This window comes from Leguminivora glycinivorella, chromosome 8, assembly GCF_023078275.1.
Source record: "Leguminivora glycinivorella isolate SPB_JAAS2020 chromosome 8, LegGlyc_1.1, whole genome shotgun sequence".
In the NCBI taxonomy this organism is placed as follows: domain Eukaryota; kingdom Metazoa; phylum Arthropoda; class Insecta; order Lepidoptera; family Tortricidae; genus Leguminivora; species Leguminivora glycinivorella.
The window spans coordinates 5,244,183-5,269,779 of NC_062978.1; the positions used below are offsets into that span (position 1 = coordinate 5,244,183).

The window sequence follows — 25,597 nt, forward strand, 5'->3', positions numbered from 1 at the left end:
ATGTACAGACATCAAACATAAAATGGCAAAGAACAAAATGACATAAAAGTGTTCATCACGAAATGGACCCAACTCAGCATGATGCTAGCCATGTAGCCAGCGCTGATCTTCCGTTGGGCCCATTTGGTGATGCCACGACAGATAACACATTAATTTAAAAACAAAAACAAACACAAAAGTACAATTATTTCAACCCTACAGCCACAGAAATTAATTATAACAATAATTAACAATACATACTCAATGATTACAATTACATATCATCCCCCGATTTCCCCCGATCACCCGATTTTGGATGTAAGAAGATGTCAAAAGCTAATGTCAAAGATGGCGTCTTTAATGTGTACAAAAAAGTTAGTGTGTTTTACAAAGTGATATAGGTTATTGATATATAGGACAAAATGTGAAAACGCATATACCACCCAGGGGGGTTTTTTTTCGAAGTTTCCCGAAGATAAATTATGTTTTTTTTTTTTATAAAACAAAAGGAAAATAATTAAATTTAACCAACATGCGTACACTACGTATAGAAAATTAGTTAAACAATGGTATAAGTACTTCGGAAAACAAAAGATTTTCGTCTTAAAAATATAAAAAATTATAATTACATACCTACCTATAGTTACATCAATGAATAAAAGTTTTACAGAACCCTCGGCACGCTAGTAAGACAGACTCGCACTTGACCGGTTTTTTTATGAGTATGAGATGAGATGTAAGTATAATTTGGTGATCGTTTATCTTATCACAGTCTGTAAGTGGTGTAGTGTGTGTAGGCGCTTGGTACACACATTTTAATTTAAATGAATTTCACGATACAGGCTCAGCCTTGTGTGGGAGTCACTGCCAACTGTTACTGTTAATTGATTCATTTTGGTAAATAAATATTTTTACTTTTTTTTTTATTATGGCATCTGTGATTGTTGGACAATAGTATGAGGTGCACCGTCTGTCTCGATCTTGTACAATACGTAGCGCCGTCTGCATCGGTAATCACTCAGGTGGGAGTGGTGGGACAAATAGGAAAAACCTAAAAAGTACCTAACCCTGAAGGTTTCTGCAGGGATAGCACATGATTGACGACAGATTATCACGCCGCGAATTCTTGTCCTCATGTCAGTTATATAATTAGGAAAATACTTGTCATCTATATGTAGAAACCAAGTAGAAACGATATACCTACTGTCGCACCAATCATGTGCTAGCCTTGCTGGTCCAACGTCTAAAAAAATATCAAAATATGAACGAAGGACCTTATAAGACCTCTTTAGAACTATACCTTTGAAAAACTAGAAAATGACCGGCGTCAAGAATATTATATACCATGGATTTTGCGTGCCGACCAATGAGTTGAAGCCAGGTTCATTCACCTTTACTCCTATGTTCTATCTCTTTCCGACACTGTGATGTATTGCCAGATTAGTTACTAAAAAAAACGTATAAAACATTCTTCAATCAAATTGACTTACTTTTCTTTGTATTATACGAAAAAAAACTCAATCAAAAACCTTATTTCTCCGGTATTTACCTCCTGCGTACTATGGGAACACTAATAATAAAAAAATATGCCCGATATGTCAGAATTGTCAAAAGTCATTCACCGATTCAGATATTTATTTTGCGAAATAAACGTTTTTCGACGATTTACTTAAGTTCTGCGCTATGTATTGCATAGTGAACCATTGTGGAAGTAAATGGAAACCGAAATCCGACGTAAAATTTCACAAGTAAGTACTTATTTTACCAAAATGTTCATAAACCTCGCTGGCAATAAATTTTCTGCTATTTTGCTTGTAATCTTGGTTAGTTCTTATCATTATATTGTTTTCATTGTCTCAAATTATATCAAAATTCCCACGAATAGGTTTAGAACGATAAATATGACCTTTAAAGAAAAATAATGCTATGTGTGGTTTTACGACTAGGGTGACCAATCTTTTTTCTTGCATGGTATTTACTCTTATTGAATGGAGCTAAATCTATCAACTTGGTACGGTTTCTATGTTCATAGTTCATATCACAGTATAATAATACCAACTTTATTGTTTATGTCTTTACAATTAACATGAATAATATTAAACTTTTCAGTGTTCCAAAAGATGAAGGAAGGAGGCAGCGTTGGCTGTCGATTGTACCGATAAAAGGAAATGTTTCAGAGCGTTCGACAATTTGCAGATTTGCACTTTAAGCCTGAAGATTATGACACAGAAAGAAATTTTAAAAATCGGTCCAGTAACGACGGAGATATCGTGGCATAAACATTAAATTGAGATACATATATATATATATATATATACATGCGAAGAGAATTGAAATACGTACGAATTGAAAACCACCTTCCTTGAGATTTGGGGCGGCGCTTAAAAATAAAGATACTGTTTTAAAACGTCCTAGTATTTCATTATTTCCCCATTGAAAAATACTTCCCTTATATTTTTGTGGCTATTCCCACTAGTTACCACCAAGTTTTTACCTGTCCTAACTACTGGGATTTTCCCCACATTGTTAATTACCACACCGGGGGTTGATAGCTACTGGGATTAGTTTTCCCAGTAGTTACTACCAAAATATTATTGTGATAGTTTAAAGTGACTGAAACATTTTTTAATAAATACAGGTGTCAGTAAAAGAAAAGTTATATTTTAAGCCTCGTGTTGCAACACTCACCACGCTCTTATTCTGGAACGGTTCTGAAAAAAAAATCCCAGTAGTTTACCACTGGTAAAAACTGTACCGTATTTTGTGGCGTAAGGCAAAGTAACTGCAGAGTGGTATAGAAATGGACCTTATTGGCGGTTGACAAATTAGTAAGGTGCATTAGAGTAATTCCGAATGACAGAAATGTTCAGATAATTCCGAAAGGGGAATCTTGATATGACGGAAATAATGGTGATTTCTATGCGACTTTCCTAATTAGACGACTTTCGGAATTGCCCTAATGTACCTTACTTTTTGAGTTTGTGAGGATGGATGTTCACTTTCGTGATAAAACGATTGATCGGATTTGAATTTAATAAACGTAATACGTCAAATTCCGCGGGATATCCCTAATGTATGCTTAATCATGGACACCCTAAAGAAAGAGATGCAAGACCGGCGTGACGTAATTCAAGGTCAAATTTTCTGGCTTCAACGTAATGTTCGGCACGCAATATCCATGGTATATAATATTCTTGACCGGCGTCATCGTATTTCTTCTGTCATACTCTCGCGTCAATGATGTGACAAATATACAAAAACCAAGAACAGAAAATCAAAGTGAAAATGCTCGGAAAAAGGCAAATACAAATTCTAACCGCCTTCGCTCCCAGTGTGGCGGTATTCGGGGCCGCTTCTGCCATATATTGTGTATACCTGACTGACTGGAAGGTGATCTGCTCATTTATTCCATTCTACAATGGTAAATTTTCGGAGGACTAAACCAAAAGCAAGGAACAAGCCGATTAATACAATTATGAGGTATCAATTTTAACTAAGGCAGCTCACATTGCAAACGTGACTGACATGATAGTGATACAATAGTAAGTTCTCTGACCCTGCAAAGAAAGACACTAGGAGTCACCTGATGATACTCAAAGTATCGCTGTCCGTCACCTGATTACAACTTATTCCATTCTAGAATAGTAAACTTTCTGATGCCAAAAAGAAAGAGAATAAGGAGTACCTACCTAACTCTGTCTGCCGAATCACCCGGTTACACAAGTTTAAACTAAGGCAGGTGCTACTTTAAAAAATCAGTGCGCACGCGTTCGCCTCAGGAGGATAAAGAAATCTCAAAAGAGAATGGAATAATGAGGTATATTTATCAGGTGTGGCCGGATTGTTATAATGTCCTCGCACCCGGCCTGCATCAGCTGCCCTCCCGGCCCTCCGAACTTTTGTCCTTATAATTGTAAATTTCATGGCTCGTTGTAATAAAATAATGTACAATTGAACTGGATTTTTATTGATGCATAGATTTAATACATGGAAAACGTGCGTGGCACGTGTGAGATGGGGAGAAAACTTATGGGTGATATCTTGTTTTCGACAAATAAAGTCCTTATACATACTTGTGATAGGTTAGATTAAATTTTTAAAATTAAATGGCCTCAGTCCCATTGGTGGGACTATTTTGCCAGTGTCAAGGTGATATGTATAAGCTAATTGTTTTAGACTTTGGTACGGTAAGTACGACAGTGTTTGGTAGTTGGCACTTGAACCACCTGTGGAACTACTGGAAGCAGTGATAAACGCATATTTTGAGTTGTAGTTTCCTCGCTATAGTGAGGGGAAAAGTTTTGTGTTACACTCGGGTGCAAATGTATTTTACTTCTCGTGTGTTAAAAAACTCGCAAGTTCAGGATTCTATTCTCGAACCACTCGTTTCGCTCGTGGTTCAACTATAGAATCCTTTCACTTGCTCGTTTTTCAATTCCACGCTCGGCGTTAAAATACAACTGCCCTCTTGTATAACAAATAATTATAAATGAATTGATTATGGAATCTGTGATTATTCGACAATAGGTTTTGACGAGGTGCACCAAATATACACTCAATAAAATAATTTCTATTTGTCTCGATCTTGTACGTATTGCCATCGGCATCGGTAGTCACTCAGGTGGGACAAATGGGAAAAACCTAAAAAGTACCTAACCCTGATGAAGGTTTCTGCAGGGATATCACATGCTTGGCATGAGATCATCACGCCGCGAATCCTTGTCCTCATGTCATTTTTACAATTAGGAAAATAATTGTCATCTATGTATGTAGAAACGATATACCTACTATCGTGTTATGGTGCCTGTATGTAGTTTAGATACCCTAGGTCTTATCTATGTAATACCTGCATCGGGGATTGTCTATTATTACATACTTATCCGATTGTCAACATGTCGTCTCACATATTAAAGCCTAATATTTTATATATTTGGTCTAGTCATTTCACCCATTAATATTACATGTCGCACCAAACATGTGCTAGCCTTGCTGGTCCGACGTCTAAAAAAAAACAAAATATGAACGAAGTAGGTACCTTAAGACCTCTTTAAAACTAGAAAATTACTGGGGTCATCGTATTTCTTCTGTCATATTCGCATGTCAATTATGTGACAAATATACAAAAACCAGGAACAGGGGGGCGAATTTTGAATCTCACATACGGGATTTGTCACTAAAATACCGGTTGAAATCGGTGTTGCTTATTATATTCAGTGACAATTTTCTGAATTCGAACGCGTGAGACTCAAAAATCGGCTCGCAGAAAATCAAAGTGAAAATGCTAGGAAAAAGGCACTTACAAATTCTAACCGCCTTCGCTCCCAGTATGGCGGTATTCGGGGCCGCTTTTGCCACATGGGGTGTATACCTGACTGACTGGAAGGTGATCTGCACATTTATTCCATACTACAATAGTAAATTCTCAAAGAAGAAGTAAACCGACAAGGAACATCTCCCGACTATACAACTTCTAAGATCTGTGTGATGTCAAGAAGTAGCCCAAAACAAGGAGTAGGTACTCAACGTCGCCCGAATAAATAACTTTTCACTAAGGGAGGTGCTTTGTAATACGTGACTAACTCGTCTGACCCTGCGAAGTGGAAAGTGGAACACTGATTTTATTCTACAATAGTAAATTCTCTGATGCTAACGAGTAACCCAAAACAAAGAGTAACTTCACCAGACAACATTACATACTCTGACCCCTCAAAAAAGTAATCCAAAACAAGGAGAAACGTCACCCGATTATGCTTAAAACTAAGGCAGGTGCTACTCCTTTTATGTTTGAAAAATCAGTGCGCACGCGTTCGCCTCAGGAGGACAAAGAAATCTCGAAAGAGAATGGAATAATGAGGTATATTTATCAGGTGTGGCCGGATTGTTATAATGTCCTCGCACCCGGCCTGCAGCTGCCCTCCCGGCCCTCCGAACTTTTGTCCTTTGTAAAATATCAAACGTGTCCATTGTAAAGAAAATATAACTGTAAATTTCATGGCTCGTTGTTGAGTAATAAAGTAATGTTAAATTAAACTGGATTTTTATTGATGCATTGATTGAATATATGGAAAACGTGTGTGGCACGTGTGAGATGGGGAGAATACTTGTGGGTGATATCTTGCTTTAGACAAATAACAGTCCTCGCGTTAGAAAGAGACAAAAAGTAGCCTATGTCACTCTCCATCCCTTCAACTATCTCCACTTAAAAAATCACGACAATTCGTCGCTCCGTTTTGCCGTGAAAGACGGATAAACAAACAGACACACACACTTTGGATTCCATGATATATGATTCCAAAGTAATCTACCTTCAAAGTTCAGAACGTTCAAATGTGGGTATTATCTACCTATTACTTAGCAGTGTTTTAGCACTGTCGATACGTTTATATAGAAAATATATAAAATTCTGCCAAATGCAAGTTTTAATGGTTACGGTTACGGTGTACAGGTGTTCTATGAAATGGGCTCAGTTACATCTTAAAAATAAATGGTACCTAATCTAAGAAATTCAAGTAATTAGAACGAAAGGAGGCGACCGTCCTAAAATGTATCTAATTTAGAAAACGACTTGCATTTTAATATTGAACACGCCTGTAATATTTAATACGAGCTATTTCAACGACCGAAGTTACTTCGCCCATTCAATATTCTTCACTTGAACATAATAGTTATTTGTTATACAAGGGGGCAAAGTTGTATTTTAACGCCGAGTGTGGAATTGAAAAACGAGCAAGTGAAAGGATTCTATAGTTGAACCACGAGCGAAGCGAGTGGTTCGAGAATAGAATCCTGAACTTGCGAGTTTTTTAACACACGAGAAGTAAAATACATTTGCACCCGAGTGTAACACAAAACTTTTCCCTTCACTATAGCGAGGAAACTACAACGCAAAAAATGCGTTTATCACTGCTTCCAGTAGTTCCACAGGTGGTAAATCATCTTTATTATTAGATTCACCTACTTTTATCAATTTTAAAGCAGTTAATTTGACTTTATTCAAGGTCAAATTACTTTACCCACTAGTGGATAAAATGCGTTTTTACCCGCTGGTATTAAAGGACAAAACACGTGTTTCCGAGCTAGTGAGGGGAAAAGAATAATACGTAAGGTATTACGTATATAAATTTAGCGTAAGTATTAGGGGTTGCAAAGGACATACAAGTCGCGCAACAAGGGTGCTTGTGGTGTATTCCCGTTCAAAACGGCGACTACAACAAACAGTGACAAGGTGGTGGCAAACAGGCACACGGTATGTGTTGGCACTTGGTATAGTTAGTATGCACATAGCTTATGGGCTATGAACGCCTGCTACTTATGCTACTATAGGTGTCACATATGTGCATACAGTTTGTAAAGTACCTATTACTAAGTGATTAATAATTTTCAAAAAGTACATCCCTATTTTTTAATAAGGGGATTAGAAAAATAGTTTTAGGTAAGTAAGTACTTTTTCACCACACACTGTAAATTGATGGATTTCATTTATTTTGATGTTTTATAGTCAAAAAAATTATCTTTGATCCGATATCGGATGAACCACTCGCTAGGACAGATATCCATAGCAATAATCAAAGATGGCGGATAAAATGTATGGGATATCGGTCCTACATCCGATATCGGATCGGATAATGTGAAAAGGCACTAATGAACATGGAAATAAATACTCTCGTCCCCCAAACATTTTTATATAAATTCTAATTTAAGTATTAGTGGCCTATAAATTATAGGTATACCTATCCCAATTTCATTACAATATAAAAGCTTTTGAATACTTACCATGACAGAGATAAGTATAGAAATACAGTCGAACGGGCAGATATGATAAAATTATAAAAGATTTTGTTGCCCCATCCCATAAGTTCACTTCAAAGTTTCTTACTTCTTACGCACAAAAAAATTGGTCCACTCGCGATCCCGCACCGGAGCGCCCCTAGGGCAGACCCTTGCATGCCTCCACAGACCCACGAGGGCCCTCAGTTCGGCTTACACCCGCTTGTAAGTCGCACGCCGACCGCGCTCCGACTTTCGAGCGACTTCTTAACCTACTCAGTCGCTCGCGACTTTTAATCGTGCAGTGCAGTGATGGATTTGTCCTGTGAAGAGAACATGCAGGTGTCATCTGGGAGTGCAGGCCGGGACATGTGCGTGGCGGGACCTGACCGGGCTCTAGACCGGGACCCCAGGCTCCTGGGGAACCTGCTAGCCCTGGAGAGGTACCACGCACTCCACACGGACTATTTCCAGCATGTCCAGATCGATATACAGCCCTTCATGAGGAAGGTCGTTACCACTTGGATGCTCGAGGTGAGTTGGATTTTTATGGCGGTATCTTTAAGTTTCTTTAGCTGTATCTTTTATCTAGGTATATATAAATCTTCATAGATTGCCTATCTAATAAAAATATGTGTGATAATTATTTTAAATCCTATAATATTAGCACAGACTAACATTGTCTTTAATTTATTTAAACTTAATACGTAAGTGCGCATATAGCATATTTACTTAGCATATTTATTGATAGTACCTTATTACTTTTATTAGTATCTATTATACAATGTAATATGTAAAAATTCCTACATTTCTTGGAACACTTATTGATTTGTAGTACTTAAGAAGTAGCATAAAACTAATAAACAATTGAACGCGATAAATACCTGGATTTTAACGACATCTTATCAGAAAGGTCGTTGACCTCAAGTCAAAGTTCATTGACCTGTATTTCTGAAATCGCTATGCATTTACAATTAAGTAAATATTATTGTTGTTATTATTTAAGAAATGATAGACGTTGAGTAGTTATAGCATTTCGTTATACATATAGTAAGTGCAACTTACTACATATTTACTTAGTAATTATTATACATATGCATCATTATTTATAAATTTTATAACTACCCTCCGGTATTGAATTATGAAGGCTATTGCGCAATAGGTTACTTAGTACTACTACATACTTGTTTACAATGAAAATATATTTGTTTTTAAATGGTTCAGATGAAAACACTAAAATACATATATCTCTTTGAATATACTTACGTTTGTTTTGATGAAGAAAACATGGTTCTAATTTATGAATGAACTGAACGTCCGTGTAGGTACTTTTACAATGCAAATGAAATAAAAGTTTGCGTTCAAAACAAACAAAGTTTAATCAGGTTACTCAAAGGCTACTCGCTTTGTGAGTTAATTAATCCCAGGGCCCGTAGCCAAGAGTACAACCGTGCACGCTCAGTAGCGTTATCATAATAATCTCTCTATCGCTCTTGCTCATTGGTGAGACTGAGACAGTTGCGTATCGGTCGCCACGGAGTGTTAACGATTTGTATTCTTGGCTACGGGCCTGATCCATATTTATGCAGTAGCCTTCGTAACGTATGGAGTTAATAACAAGCCTTAGAGCTTTATTGCGCTTTAAACAACCGTTGCACTATAGTTCTTAAGGTTTACACTTAAGGTCCACAAGGTCTTTATGAAGTAGTAAGCACTGAGCCCTTACTAATGCCTACCAACGGAAACTTTTTTATCAGCGTTTTTGAGCTTAACTCTTCAATGCGCACGGAATCTTTCTAACCGTCAGTAAGCTCAGGTAAAAAGTTTAAAAACTTTGCTATCCTTTCATATTAAGTCAGAAAAAAGTACTGTAGAAGGGGAAAAAAATGAAAAAATGGAACCGTCGATTCATCCCTCTTTTAACCATTTTTACGCGAAAGTAACCCGTAATGGTTCGCGGGTATTATGGTCGGGTTCAGAATGCGTTTCGCGATTGTTTGTAAACATGTTTTCGCGGCCTGTTTTTGCTTGACATCGTATTTCGCTTCGGGGACATTTTAGTACAGTAGAATTTAACATTCACAAAGTAATGTTATTAGTTTTGATACCGCTTTTTCTTTGGTGTATGGTATCTTTGGTATCTATTTCAGGTTTTGCACTTACCTATATATAAACACTATTATGTACAGCATGTAGTTGCGCTCTCTCGGAAGGGTTTCCACGGAAGACCAGCGTCGAGATCCTTAAGTGGTATCTTGAGATTAAGCTGAGTGGAGACCCTATCAGTGACGCTTAACAATAAATTAGTACTGTCTATGTAATCCCTAAATTTAAGCGTTTTCTGAAAAAATTTCTTCTATTCTATTCTATTCAAAGCTCTGAAAATGCTTATATTTTTTTAATTTATTAATTTTATGAATAATACCCATTTTTTCTACATTCTGTAATTTTTTTATACTTTTAAGTGTTCATGAAAGAAATTATTTTAATGAAGTAGTGATTTATTATTATTTACAGCTGCTTATCCTTAACCTCATCTCGGACACTGGCGATCAAATATATGAAAGAGGCGCGTTCCTAGCACACAGTCTAAGCTCGTGTAGGTGAACGCGTACTATATGCTTGTATGAGTGAAATATGACAGGTCGACTGTTCGCGTTTTTGACAGGCGGTAACTGTGAGGTAACCGAGACGGGGTGGGCGGCACTTTCAGCGGGGAGCGGGAGTGGCCATACTGTACGATAGTACTCTTTATTATACTGTGCCTTAACTTTCAACCTCTTGACCGCGAAAGATGACGCGCGCTTTCTTGACAACGATCAAAATTACGGCTCGCGCTCGATAGTAACGGCGGCGTTTAAGGGGTTAAAAGCATCGCAGATTTCAGCGACTTATATATTTGTCAAGGTTGTAAAGTTTATCATATTTTTTTGTCAGGTCTGCGAAGAGCAACAATGCGAGGAGCAAGTGTTCCCACTGGCCGTGAGCTACATGGACCGCTTCCTAGCGCAGCGCGCCATCTCGCGGCAGCAGCTGCAACTGCTGGCGGCTACAGCAATGCTGCTCGCCTCCAAGTTCCGACAGTGTCACCCCCTCTCTGTGGACCTCCTCTGTGCTTATACTGACAACTCAGTTCACCCTCATGAAGTTAGGGTAAGTACAAAGATAGTATTTACCTGTAGGCCTAGCGCATGATGGCCGCGTAGGTAGGTATGTCGTGAAGATAGATGACCTGTCTTCTTCTAACTGTATTAATGACATAAGGAAAGATAGTATTTATCTGATCTACGTATACAAAGATCTAGGTTGCAAAGGCGTATATGTGGCCCTGTAGCTAACCCTGTGATCTAAAAATATGTCCTAAGTTGTAAAAGGCGTGTATGTATGAGGATTATTTCGATAGCTATTTTTGCACTACTGTACAATAAATAATGCTTCGTTTCGTGTCCAAGTTATCTTTCTCTATCGGTGTGACATTGCCACGGAGCTCGGAGTGTTAATGATTGTACTCAGGAAGTCTAGGGCTGCCAAGAAGAAGAACATCTTATCTGGACGCCCTAGGTATCGCTGGAGAAACAGGGTCCAGACGGATCTGCGTGAACTCCCAGTCATTTGGCGAAAAGTAGCACAGGACCAAGAAAAGTCTTGGGTCGGATGCCAATTCTCATGTTCCGAGGTATTGAGGCAACGGAGTAGTAGAATTATCTATCCAATGTCTAATGTCAAAACGATTATTAGCATCAGAAAAGATCGTATTACCTACAGAGCATTTTCTTTCCTTAGCCGTGATAATTGTAAACATCCTACTCCGGAAACGAGTTACGACACACGAAAGCAGCAAGCGTGCTCTAAACAATCACGTAGGCTTCTTTAATTAAACCACATTATGATACCATCTAATGAAGGCGTGATTCAACCGCGAAAGGTCAAGTGGTTCCTACATCCTTCGGCCACCGCAACCTGCGCTGCCCATTGTTTTGGCCAAGTCTCGATTAGCCGAGTCAAATGTCACCCTACAAAGATGACCCCCATATTACCCGTTTCCTTAAATCGCCTGTGGTTTCCGGTAATTACTTCTTCCGACACTTTCTTGGGGAGGGAAATGTCGTCATTGTAAGTCGCGGCCTGTGACGACTCGGGCACTGGTTATGGTTACTTACGGGCTTCCGACGGAAATGTGGGCGAACTGATATCAAGATAAGGCTTATTATAGTTCCCATTAGTTTACCTTTAAAATCGTAGCATAGACATGTTCTAATGACGAAAGAATGTGGTGGTTCAAAGCGCTGCTATTGTTGGCATTAACAATTAAACACGTTGCTGCACTGGAGAAAGTAACTGCATTTGTATAGTGCACTGTATTGTGCAGACAGACATACAGAACATTCCCACAGTCCTCCAAAATATCATAATGCGTAATATCCAGGTAGGCAGGTGCGACTCGATCAATTAGAGCGGTCGCTGCGCGTTGACTTTGTCACTAGATTCACACGCACCGCCAGTCAGGTGTCAAAAAATTAATTTCCTACGTTATCACTCGAAACCCAGGTTATTGAATACTAAACTGTAAACCAATTATAACATAACATTTGTGGGAACATCTCACTTGATGCTTAGATAGATAACATAACACAAAATGCATAGGTTCCATAATTAAGTATAAATTAAAATACCATATAATATAACAGAGCGTGAGAAGCGCCTCGCATACTCAAGGTGCCGTATGGCGTCGTGGGACATACTTCCTTGCAATTAATGCGTGCGATGTCAACGATAAACTCATCGTACGCATATACAATGAGGTCGTATCGCGTAGGGTCAGTTTCACATTCCCATGCCTTACGAATTATTACGCAGCTTACAGGCAACACATGCTTCTTCAATTAAACTTCATGTCAATGGATATTTTATCGTGCGACCATGTTTATCTCTTTTATTACAATGTGGTTTTGTTTACAGTATTAGTCCAAATGTATTTCAATAACCGATAAGCTTTCTTTATTATGGATGAATGAACTTTGTTAAGATAAATAAACATTTTAATTACGGAAACTCTATCATAGTGGAGTTTTGTGGCTTCACATTGTCTTTGTTATTTTAATATCCGGCTCCCCTTTTATAAACAATCCTTGGTTTATATTTTCACATGTGCCGATTTGTACTTTTTGCGGTTTCCTGACCCGCCGAGTATGACGGTTACGACTCAATTGCAAAGAATACGTATTCTCGGGTCCTCCTTAAATAAGTGGATGGTAATTGCATTGGGTGAAATTATAAAGTTGCAAGGGACGAGGTTCACATGGGGTGTCTCCCTTGGAAGACACAATGGTTGCCGTTCGTACCTGCAGATACCTAAAACCCATAATATTATAAATGCAAAAATGTGCCTGTCTGTTTGTTACCTCTTTACGTTTAAATAAGTCGCTATTAGGGTTCTCAAAGGTCGGTAATGCGTAAGTGGCTCACCTGATGGTGCTTATGTCCATGGGCGGCGATAACTGCTTCCCATCAGGCGGTTCGTCTGCTCGTTTGCTGCCTATTTTATAATATATATATATATATTTTTTTTTATACTACGTCGGTGGCAAACAAGCATACGGCCCGCCTGATGTAAAGCGGTCACCGTAACCTATGGACGCCTGCAACTCAAACAGTGTCACAAGCGCGTTGCCACCCTATTAGAAACTTGTACACTCCCTTTTGCTGTGTTAAGTACACAGCAAAAAGGAATGTACAAGTTCTAAGGAGGGTTCGGGTTGCCGTCGACTCAAAGGACAATAGACGGAACAAGTTAGTTCCGTAAGTCCTCTCGTCATCAGCACACCGCACCCTCGTTGAGCTCTGGCAGCCTTACTCACCGGCAGGAACACAACACTATGAGTAGGGTCTAGTGCTATTTGGCTGCGGTCTTCTGTAAGGCGGAGGTACTACCCCAGTTGGGCTCTGCTCTAGATTCGAGCGAGACGATATCCGCTGTGCTGTGCCCTACCACACAAAGCGGAATATCATTCGCTATGCCCTACCTCCTCCTAAAATTATATATTAACCGATTTAGTTAACATATGGTACAGAAATAGTTTGAGTCCCGGGGAAGGACTTAGGATACTTTTGATCTCGGAAATAATCCTTTAAGACGGCAGAAATTGTCTCACTTCTACCCCGAAAGTAAGATGAAATAAGGAACCTTTTGAGGGTAGATTTTGTATACATTTATTTACTTAAAACCTAAAGATTGTTGTTGTTGTTGTATGTCCTAAGGACTATATAAAAGATCTTGTTTTCTATCTTGAGACACCGCCTTGGCCTCGTTCCAGCGTATATTCCCTCAGTTCTCACGCTATAAAAAAAGATACTATTTTTTGTAGATATAAATAGAAAATACTAGTATTAAAAGCTGGCCTTCTCTTGCAGCAATGGGAGCTACTGCTGCTGCAGCGGTTGAACTGGCAGCTGTCGATCGCAACAGCGTTCGACTTCATCGAGCCGTTCCTGGCGCGGGTGCCGTGGGGTCGCGCCAACCCACTCGTGCGCACTCACGCCCTGACGCTTACATCCGTCTGTTATACTGGTAAGTGTCTTTACAAGCTTTTATTCTACTACCTTGTGCTAGTTGTATGTTAGTTTGGCTCAAAACTTAAAAGCTAACCCACCCACTTCCCGGTTTCCGATTGAGCTGAAATTTTGCACACATAATATGTAAATCACGTGACAATGCAATGTTATGGTATCATGGAGCTGATCTGATGATGGAGCAGAAAGGTGGTTATAGGATTACTGTTACGAGGGTCATGCCAAAAGAAGTTAGATACTCCATGGTCATTTGATCGATACTGGCCAGTTATACACCATTGTAAAGGTAGGTTATTTGCTTATAAATTTAAAAATGGAACACTTGGAAATTCTTAGGATTCTTTTTTTAATTATTTTTTTTCTAAATAATTTTGGCGGGAATTTTCCGCAATAATGGAGGTTACTGGACGTGATTTTCGTGTTATGATATATTATGACTTTAAAAAAGGTTTAAAACCTCAAGAGTGTTTTGAACAAAAGTTAAAGTTGAGACTAAAAAGTCTCGACTTTTGGAGAGTCTGCGTGTTCACGTGCAACTGTTTTTAATTGGTTTGCTGAATTTAAAAGAGGACGGGAGAGCTTTAAAGATGAGGCGAAGACCGGACGGCCGCCAACCGCAGTCACTGAAGAAAATGTACAGGCTGTGGAAAAAAATATTCGTGCGAACCGACGAATTACATATGTAGAGCTCGAACGTGAACTGGGCTTTGGATCAGCAGCATTGCAAACTATAATTCATAGTAAACTGTCTCTTCATAAGCGTTTTTCAAGATGGGTGCCGCACAAGCTCACCAATTTATAGAAACCCCGTCGCATGGATTGGTGCAAATTTATGATAGATAAATTCGACGCAGGCGAGAAAAAAAACGTATATGATATACTTACAGGTGACGAAACATGGCTATATAACTACGATCCCGAAACAAAGCAACTGTCCACAGTATGGTGTTTTGTAGATGAACCGACGCCAACAAAATGTCGCCGAACCCGAAGTACACAAAAACAAATGGTTGCCTCATTTTTCTGCAAGCCGGGACATATTGCTACAATAGTGCTAGAAGATCAAAAGACAGTTAATTCAGAATGGTATGTGACAGTTTGTGCCCCAAGAGTACTGTCAGCTTGGTGTGACAAGCGGCCGAAGTCAGGAACCCGGCACCTGCTCTGGCACCACGACAACGCTGCCCCGCACACTTCCGCTAGAACACTTGACTATTTCAGCTCAAAAACGTGGCTATTCTGCCCCACCCCCATATTCCCCTGACCTAGCCCCCTGTGATTTTTACCTTTTTCCTAAAATTAAAGAAAAATTAAAAGGAAAGAGATTTGAGAACAAAGAAGACGCCCTGGCTGCGTATAATTATGAAATTTCTGAGGTGTCTAAAGAAGAGTGGTCATCGGTATTTTCTAAGTGGTTTAGACGAATGGAAAAGTGTATACGTGTTCACGGTGAATACTTCGAAAAAATAGATAGCTGTAATAAAGAATAAAGTATGTAAATTTTGAGTATCTAATTTCTTTTGGCATGACCCTCGTATGAAACGTCATATCCTTGCGTCGTTATAGGATTACTGTTATGAAACGTCGTATCGTTGCTATGAAGCGTCGTATCGATGCTTGTTGAAAGAAAGGTACAGTCGGCGATAAAAGCTTGTGCCAAAAATGAAATTTTTGAAAAAAAACTTATTTACTATATCAAGTCGTTTCTCTACGAAGGGCTAGTTGCATCAACCACATTCGGCAAACACATCATCAATAGAGTAAAATGTCAAAATTGTGAAAAAGTGAAAAAAAAAAACCGGCCAAGTGCGAGTCGGGCTCGCGCACAAAGGGTTCCGTAGCAGCAAATATAATAAACCAATAACTTAACCAAAATTACAGTTAAATCAACCTATCTCAAAAACTATAAGAGATACTTTGATCAAACCAAAAATCGTTGAAAGAGTTAATTAGCATGCATCACCTCTATTTTTTTTAGAATTTTATACCCCGTAGTTATAAAAATAGAGGGGGGGGACATACTTTTTACGACTTTGAGAGCTGATATCTCAAAAACCGTTCACTTTAAGAAAAATGTTTTTTAGAAAACTTTATATCATTTTAAAAGACCTTTCCATTGATACCCCACACGGGTATGTACATCGAAAAAAAAATTTTCATCCCTCAGTTACATGTATGGGGGGCCCCACCCCCAATTCTTTTTTTTACTATTTAGTGTCATAATTTTGTAGCGGTTCATACAACACATATTCCCATCAAATTTCATCACTGTAGTACTTATAGTTTCCGAGTAAATCGGCTGTGACAGACGGACAGACGGACAGACGGACAGACGGACAGACGGACATGACGAAACTATAAGGGTTCCGTTTTTGCCATTTTGGCTACGGAACCCTAAAAAGATGTCCGGGTTGGTCCCATTCCCATAGCAAAAGTTGCTATATGCTACAGCTTATGGGGAGCCTGAGGTTCTCAGTGGCTGGTGTAAAACCCTGTATGTTGGCACTGCAGGTTCAACAGCAATGACGGATAGATCGATCACGGACCACAGAGCAACATATATTACAGGGCATATGGATAAAGTTCAGTTTCAGTTATACACTTCGGCGACGAGGTGCTTGACTTGCCTGAGTCGTCGAAAAGATCAAAATAGGTATTCGGTCGAAAACCTTACGTGTAATAAATATTATAGCCAACGACTACTGAACTCAAGTACCAATTTTGCTATAAGACTTTTTTCAGGGTCATTGTATTCTAAAATTTATATACTATGCCAATAAAGAACTATTGCCTATTTTAAATTATCCGCTGTAGGTAGATATAGTATCTTTAGGTGTCGTGTGTGGGTATTTTGCTAGTACATAAATTCTCTAATACACCTACTGTGTAACATGCGGGTCCCAACTTCCTGCTTTGGTATGAATGTAGGTACCAATTAATTGGTAAGCGCGTGTGCGAATCGGTTTCATGCCTCATTTAAGGTTAAACTTTCGTCAAACATATCGTAGTATGCAGTAATACTACTTCTATTATGTAAAGCCTGACCACTTGACCAGAAATATATGACTATTGACAAGAGGACGCGATGAATTCGGTGACAGTTCAGTATAGTATGAAGAAAATCGTTCTAATAAAATTCCGCAACATGGCGCGTAGTTCATATGAGGCTTTAAACACTTTGTTAGTACAAAAAATAAACATATTCGTAAACAGAAAAAACAACCCGCATCCTTACATTTGTACAAAAACAAAAATAGAATCTTTTAGTGATTTATTTTATTCCAGTTAACCTTAGAGCACTTGAGAACATGCTTTAAATATGGAAAAACACGGTTAACTCGCGTTTATTTCGAATCTTTCGGAGGACCGCCGATATAACGCATTCAATAAATTTTAGTGTCCGCTAAAAGTACAAAAAACTCTAGCTTAATTACAAATCGTCCCTTTGTTTATGTAAGTCATAGTAGTGCGTGCACACGGAGTGACAGGGGGGAGAAGGGGGGGGGGGGAGTGTATCGGAACGCACATGCCCGGCTGTGATATCGCACACCTTGCGCCGGCGCCCCTCAGCCACTGACCCCACTGTACGAATTATACGTAAAAACTTTAATGGTACACTTTTAGGACTTATTATTTATAATGTGGGATGACCGCTTTAATTATCCACGTGTGCAGTAGGATGAATAAGATGAATTTTGTTTTCAAGGCAAAAAAAAATAGATACCTGCAGTACCGAACGTAAGAATTGTTCAAATATATATTTAGGAAGGATGGAGATTGTCTAGCTAAAGTTTAACCCCTTTAGAAAGGATGCTAAATATCTGTCTAAATCTCGTAGGTATCCTATCGTATCATAGCTTACTGGTACCTTCACATAATAGACCACAATAAAGGATTCGTTTATAATAACTTAGTGACAGAGGCACCATTCGTACTAATAGACTGATCAACTTTAACAGGCGGTTTACTATGAAACTACCCATACAATAAGGTTAGCAGACGCTGTAACGGTGACAGACAATTTGAACCAATGAACCAACCTTAAAATAATAACTCTAGCACCAAAATCGCTTCCAACTTTCTTTGGTCTCTGTTTTTAAAACACGTGTCGCCACGTGTTTCAAAAACCAATAAATGCCGAAAGACTATGATAGTTCGCGTTTTACAGCCGACTACCTATGTACCTACAATTAAAATGTCAAGTACTGCCAGTATTAACATGCATGATAAATATTTTTTTACGACGTGCTCACTGATCGTGCAAGCTCAACCCTTCGGGGTTGGTGGAGGGTCACTGTTGGTCAGTGGCAATTACGTAGCATGACCGGTTAGGGTCCATAACTCCATAATAACATTAGTACGTAAGCCACAGTAACCGACGTATGCGTGAAACTGGGATACTTGATACGTGCATTCCATAATTGAAACCTTAGTCGTGAAGTTTATAAAAAGTATCAGTACCTACTTGTTCTATTTGTACTCACGAGTACCTACATGGTAGCTTTCCACTACTTAGGTAATGTTTACAAAGCGTAGGGTGATGTTATAGAACGCCAGGACCGAATGGTGGCCGCTATCAGATGTAAGAAGCGCCTGGCATCCGTTATGGCTCGTTGGGTGGACGACATTCGAAAAACTGCGGGGCACTTCTGGATGAGATTAGCCCAGGACCGGGATAAGTGGCGTACACGAAGGAAGGCCTATGCTCGGCAGTGGGCGATTAATGGCTGAAATGATGATGATGATGATGTTAGAACGCAGGTCCTCTGTTAGAGATTAGAGGGCATATCGCAAACATCAAAACCGTTATCTGCCTTTCTATATCTTTCAATAAGTCTTGCAATAAGGATTTTAGGGAAGCCGTAGAAACGTTAGAATTGAATTATTGTTTCATATTACTTCGTTAGCAAAACCATGGTGATTATACGTATTCATTGTTATGTTCCATCATTGTATCTACCTATGTTCTACAGACAATAAATGAATTATGAATAATAAATTAACTACCTAGGCGTTGTTCGAATTAACTGAATTTGGTTTTTAATCAATTCGGTTTTGAAATTGAATAGAATATGTTGTTCCATGTAAGTAATTTGACTCTTAAATAAGCTGTTCTCCTTTATTACTATTTAATTCCTTAGTTTCTCCTGTAAGTCCCAGTCTAATTGTAAATCTAATTGGTAATACAAAGTACATGAAAGTGGGAAGATATTAGGTTAATTAACCATTGGCAGTTGTGCAGTGTTAACACTGCGCCCGATTAGGCCCGTATGGTCCATCGGAGCCTGATAACAGTTATTTATGGGTGACAGTTGGCTACCCTTATTTTGGTCCACGGCATTGATCACGTGCGTCGGAATTCTCTTTGGTTGCTCGAAAATTCGGTTTATGTTTACCGAAATGACTTACGTGGATCTACCAATCATCCCAAAATTTTCATCTTTCGTTTGTTCTTGTAAGATTGTATCTATTCTGTGAGCATTTGGCACCTTTACACAACACTATTAAATTTTAAGAACAATGTAAAAAAAAATCTCATAGAAATAAGTGTCAAGTCAAATAGGGATGACGACTATATAAAAAAATGGCCTTCTGTTTAGTCCGTCAGTTAGATCGTCTAAAAATACTGAACACATTTTTCGCTTTTTCTAATTAATTAAAAAATACAAAGATATAGAGCATCAAAGTTCCGGAGTGGGGGCTTGTGACGTCACTTCTAAGTAAAAATTATACCTAGGCGTGACGTCACGCGAAGCTTCAACGTACTGTACCGTCGTCATTTTTCGTTTAGGTACGATAAAAAAGAAAAAAATACGTGTCTAAAATTCGTTGATAATCTAACTGACGGACTAATTAGTTTTTTTTTAGTCGTCTCGCCCATTATTGAATCTATACATACAGTTTGTACCAAGTAATTTTCATTACATAAGTAGGTATAGTGTACGAAATAACTTAGGTACTTAAATTGAAAGTAGTGTTGAAATACAATCCGGAAAATTAGATCTACCTAAGTTTTAAGATTGGCATACATTTTTCTCTACATATTTTGATTATGGGCATTATCGCCCAATACGAAGGAGCTATGTCAAGGGTGGCCAGCTCGTGCGTTGGTGTCACATGTCTCCGCCGGAAGTGGCCCGTAATTGTTGGTGTTGGTACACAGCACACGAGGTGTGAAAGGGTAATAGCACGACTTGACCCTAAACTTCCTCTTAATAACTAGTCTATGGTCCGCTATTAAAAGATATTGAGCGAGATCAGCCCCTTTTCTTTATGCAAATTGTATTGTTCAATGTAATTGATCAGCCCCGTCGTTGCCGTGACTGCCTCGATTTTTTTTTTGTAACAAAACGTCTTACTTAAGATGTCGGGGTCTTAGTAGCCAGGTAGGCGCCGCTACCACTTAATATCTCATATCAAAATCTTGTCCAAATCCAGTTTAAGTTCAAGTTAGGTTGAGTTTGCATCTCCGATGTTCTAACCGTGTCATGGCCGCTTGGGTGCCGGGGCCGCGACAGCTGACTCGCGACAATCGAAGACGTCCCGCGGGCATTGTGCTACCTCTCCCCGACAAAGGTACGCGACAAAAGATCGTCTCGGCGCGCACCTGGCGTACCGACCCTTCCCAACCAACGCTAAGCATCAACCTCAACCCAACTTACTAAAGTCTATATTCAAGTAGTCGAGTAACAAGTTCTAAGTTACGTTCGATTCGTTTTCACAAATCTCAACGTGTCTTATAAATTCGGAACCAACAATCTCGCGTTTCCGTTCTTTGGAGGTGGATGCGGATGTTCTCGTTTTTATCCTTTTTACTGCTTATCTATTTACCATGTGAACTGGTTTCTTCAACCAATAATTCGAGTGCAAAAAACGCGCAATGATTTCAAGGTTCTTTAAGACATTTAAATGTCAGTTGCTTTTGTTGAGCACATACATATGTGAAGTTGCTTGTCTTTTCATAAGCTGCCACTTCTAATTTATAACCCAAGCAAAAAACTATAAAACATTATGCACCCGAGTCTATTACTAAAAACTTGTTTTGCAAAATAAGACATTAAATCTAAACGGCGAACATAAAAATGGCAACCCGTTTCGCACAATTAGACATTGACTATTTGCAACCCTTGCAATTTCGTGCATCTATTTGTGTTAGACGAGACGGGTTTGTCAAACGGAACTTAACGGTCCTCGATGTCTGTTGCTTGGGGTTATTAAGTGTACAATTAGAAGGGCAAGGGGCAAGTGGTAAGACGCGGGGGTGTCTTGCCCCTTGGCGTGTGCTTGGCCAGCAGATGTTGGTGCCAACTGACAGGCAACCTGTCGCGCAACGGATCGCGCCGCTCCGCTGCCCGCGCCTGTTGAGATCTACTCTGATATGCACCGCGCAATCGTTGTCCGTAATGCGACCAAAAACCAAAACACTGTTCGTTAACATTTTGTGGCATGGGTCCAACGAAATCGTTCGGAGTGACCGGCGTTGTTGCAAAAGTGGAAAATCTGGGAACATTTTTCTAAGACTTTCATACCTATAATTTACCAGACGTTAGGTAAACGGCTTTAACATGCTGATAAGGGATCTAAAAGTGCCGAAATTAAGGTTTTAGTCGGCATGTTTGGATGTTCTGATGTCTCGTCTGCATCAAAGGTCGCATAACGCATAACCATAAATACTAAAAAGCTTTTGACCTTACATATTTCTTGAGCCACAAGGTAACCTCTTTAAATATGAACTCGCTTTAGTATCAACGACCGCTAGCCACCTTAAACATAATAAACCTAGGTAACGTATAAGGCGCTTGTGTGTCTAGGGCGCTTTTTCTGATTAAAGTTATAAGCAGCCAGCGCTCGCGTGTGGCGATAATGTTTTTTCAGGGGTAGATAGCGTGAAGAAAAGTGTCTAAGGGCATGGTCGAGTTAAGTACTTACTTACAAACGGGTGTAGGTGGGCAGTGACCCTAGTGGAGGTAGAGCGGAAGGGTCCCGCCAGGTGTCCACACATCTGCCGTCTTGCCTGCGCCTGCGCCGCGCGGGCCACTACCAACTTACTTTAAATATCTTCAAACGTGTTTACGCTTCAATACTGCTACCGTTAGGTCACCGACTACGAGGGAGCTTCAATAGAAACTTGTCTTGTAGATAAATTTATATTTATAACTCACTGACTTCTATTGTTTAGAACTTTGACATGCCTTCCCTAACGCAACTTTTCATAATAGAATATTTATTTAGGATCGTTATTGATTAGTCTTAGCCTCGATCGTTCTCCCAAAATGGGGTCGCTTCTAACTTGGCGAAATTGCAGCTGTGCCCTTAACTAGACGACTTAAGATGGTAAATTACCATTATTCGGTGCCATTGTCCCGGCGCACACAAAAAGATGCAGACGGGGACGGAGTGCACAAATCTGGCAGCTGTTCGAGGTCGACTCCTTCCTTATTCTTCTAAACAACAATAGACTGCTCGGTATTGTGCAAAATGTAACACCGATTTTTTCTGCGGTCCTTTCCAGTCGACCGGGAATAATGCGTTTTCTTTAAACGTCAAAACGTCGAAGGAATAGTTGACTTTTTCACTGGATCAAAATTTTGTTGTAGAATATGTTCGATTCGATCGTCGGTCAGTGCGTGTTTGTTTTTATTACTTTTTATTAAGATCGTATGCTAAGTTGGCGCAGGTAGGCAAGGCCGCTGAGATGCAAGGTGTCCGCTCGAACCACCTGTTCCTATAATTGCCACAACAGATGCGCCGAATCCGGTTAACTTTATGAAAATGTATTTCTCTTAAAACACGAGACGATTTGTAGAAGTTTGAACGAATACTTCATCTCGATGAAATGTCAAGGTGTGGTGAAAAAGCAACAATCGTTTCTGTATTAAAAATGTATCACAGTTTCTGTTTTTCAATTTGTATGCACCTAATTGTTAAGTTGGGCTTTAAGTAATTTGGTCATTAAAATAAAGAAAATGCATTATAATATAACCGAGAGTTAATTATTATACCTAGTTAGTAAACTTTTTTGCGTGATGCGGAGGAAATCCGTTAAGTTAGTTTGGCCTCGACTGCATCTTGCATGGCGTCTAACACCGACAAAGACCGATTTGCTTCTTTGCCGAAAGTATTTTCTGTCCATTCGAGGGCGGGACGCCAAGTTCGCTAAAGTCTCCGCGAACTCGTTCATTTGGTAGTTTGGTATAATTTTGATGTTCATAATGCTTCAAAAGAGGGACAAAATACATGTTTCATGACAAGTTTTATTGATGTAAATCTTTCCCCACAGAAACCGAGTTCCTCCTGGTGCCACCATCTCTAATCGCGGTGGCGTGCATCACGGCAGCAGCGCGGGGCCTGCGCGTGCGAATGTCGATCAGCGAGCTGTGCGCACTGACGCACACGGCCGCAGCCGCAGCTGAGCTGGTGGCGCGCCACGTGGAGCGGGTGCTCGCGCGCGAGACGCAGCCCCAGGAGCCCCGCCCGCGCCTCGCGCCGCCCGTCAAGCAGCCCAACGACACCACCCAGCTGCCAGACACACCCACAGATGTCCAGGACGTGCATTTCTGATCTCCAACCGCTAACCAGCGGGCTTCATCACACATTCGGTCTCATTTCGCTGACGGCGATCCAAGACTTGTTCAGAACATCCTACAAATACCTAGATGTTAAAAATCTAGAAATTAAGTTATACGGACGAGTTCTGGGTGGAGACCAGGTTGTGAATCTCATAGCAGAAAATACCAAATGTACACAGCTTGCTTTGTGTTATATCGGTTCTAAGCCGATAGATACATGCATGATCTCGGAGTTGAAAGAAACTTGAGCGAAAGAATAGGTGTGTTAACGTTTTTGCTCAAATCGCAGTTATATTTGCACAAATGTTTGAATCTCCAAATTGGATATAAGCGAGATGCGCCTATTGTCCCGTCGAAGACACTTTTTGTGTTGGATCGGCGCAGGTAAACGAGGAATTGAATGAATGTTCGTGTACCTATCAAAACGTGAAGTGAACACCTGAGGAAATATTAGACAATTCCCCATTGATCTCAAGTTATTTATGTGAAATATTACTTTAAAGTAGATGTATCTTATTTATTATTTGTAAACATACTAATGCAAAATCTGGGTCTCAGTGTTTGAACGTACAACTACATTCCTTCATTGAATTTGCTACTTATACTGGTACGTGTTATAAGACTGAATCAAAAAATATTGTTTTTTTTTACATGTTTTACAATAAAATACTCATCGATGTAATCTTAGTTTGCGCACATGTAAAGTTGTATGATCATGGTTTGAATCATTCCTGTCATTATGAAATGGCGTGGTCGTCGGCGATGGCAGCAAGCCCCAACGAGTTGTATTACAATTAGAAATAATTAAGAATAACGTAGTTTTGTACTGCTTGTATGTGTCGTCGAAAGAATATTCATACTTGTTTGATTATTGTTTTGTGTGTCATTGTTTAAGTTATAAGATCTCACTTCGTAGTAAGTTCGGTATAAATATATGCCTGTACAAAGGTGTGAGTATTTTAATTATTACTAATTTCTAATGAAAATTCTTGAAAGTATGTAATATCTATTTATTTAGGTCGATGTTAAGTTTTAGTAAATTCTAGTCACATGTTTTACACATTCCTGTTTTCGACCAAACTTGATGTTTAAGATTTATTGTAAATGTAGAAGTTAAAGTAAGTTTTAGGGTAGATTTGTCAATTTGGATTGTACAAAAAGGTTCATATAGTTTTGTAATCACGAGTGTTTGTGGTAATGAAATTAGAGAGAAATATGATGCTGTACAAAGATTATGGTTATGCAGTGAGGAACGTACGCTGTAGGCTCGTTTGAGCATGGCGGCGGTTCGCCGTGGCGGCGGCCGAGTGCGTACGCGATGTTAATTAAACTAATTAGAATAAATTAAAAGCTGAGCTTTCAAGTTTCTCTCCTAATTCAACAACGCCACGTAACTTTCACATAAGTTAATATAAGCATCTCCATACGGAGCCTAATATACCATAGAGCTATACTTTACTCGTGGAGCGATGGAAACCGAACTAATATGTATTAATATTAACCCCTGGAACGCCGTTGTCAAAAATTGGCTACTGAATTAATAACTTTCAATCTGTTAATTACAGTTTAAATTGCCTGGGACAGATCTGGAACAAGGCGCGTGAGGGGTTAACTACAGACGGCCTAGCTGAAATTATAATCGTTACCTTACGCTAGACGTCGATCGAAACGCAGTCTAGCTCTGTAATCGTAAGTCAGGGAGAGTAAAGCGG

General features: G+C 39.4%; 1 protein-coding gene across 1 annotated transcript; it reads left to right on the forward strand.

Annotated features, from left to right (window-relative positions):
• Positions 1–7,940: 7,940 nt before the first annotated feature.
• On the forward strand, positions 7,941–25,340 carry LOC125228855 (G1/S-specific cyclin-D2-like). Its single transcript, XM_048133551.1, has 4 exons — positions 7,941–8,280; positions 10,684–10,899; positions 14,158–14,314; positions 23,597–25,340. The coding sequence occupies exons 1-4, from the start codon at positions 8,059–8,061 to the stop codon at positions 23,875–23,877; spliced, it is 876 nt and encodes a 291-aa protein (XP_047989508.1). The 5' UTR covers positions 7,941–8,058; the 3' UTR covers positions 23,878–25,340.
• Positions 25,341–25,597: the final 257 nt, after the last annotated feature.

Bases quoted from the DNA above. Each gene is read 5' to 3' on its own strand.
- LOC125228855 (XM_048133551.1), top strand. From the start codon at position 8,059: ATGGATTTGTCCTGTGAAGAGAACATGCAGGTGTCATCTGGGAGTGCA. The intron at 8,281-10,683 runs GTGAGTTGGATT...TTTTTTTGTCAG, and splicing joins TTACCACTTGGATGCTCGAG to GTCTGCGAAGAGCAACAATG. The intron at 14,315-23,596 runs GTAAGTGTCTTT...CTTTCCCCACAG, and splicing joins TACATCCGTCTGTTATACTG to AAACCGAGTTCCTCCTGGTG.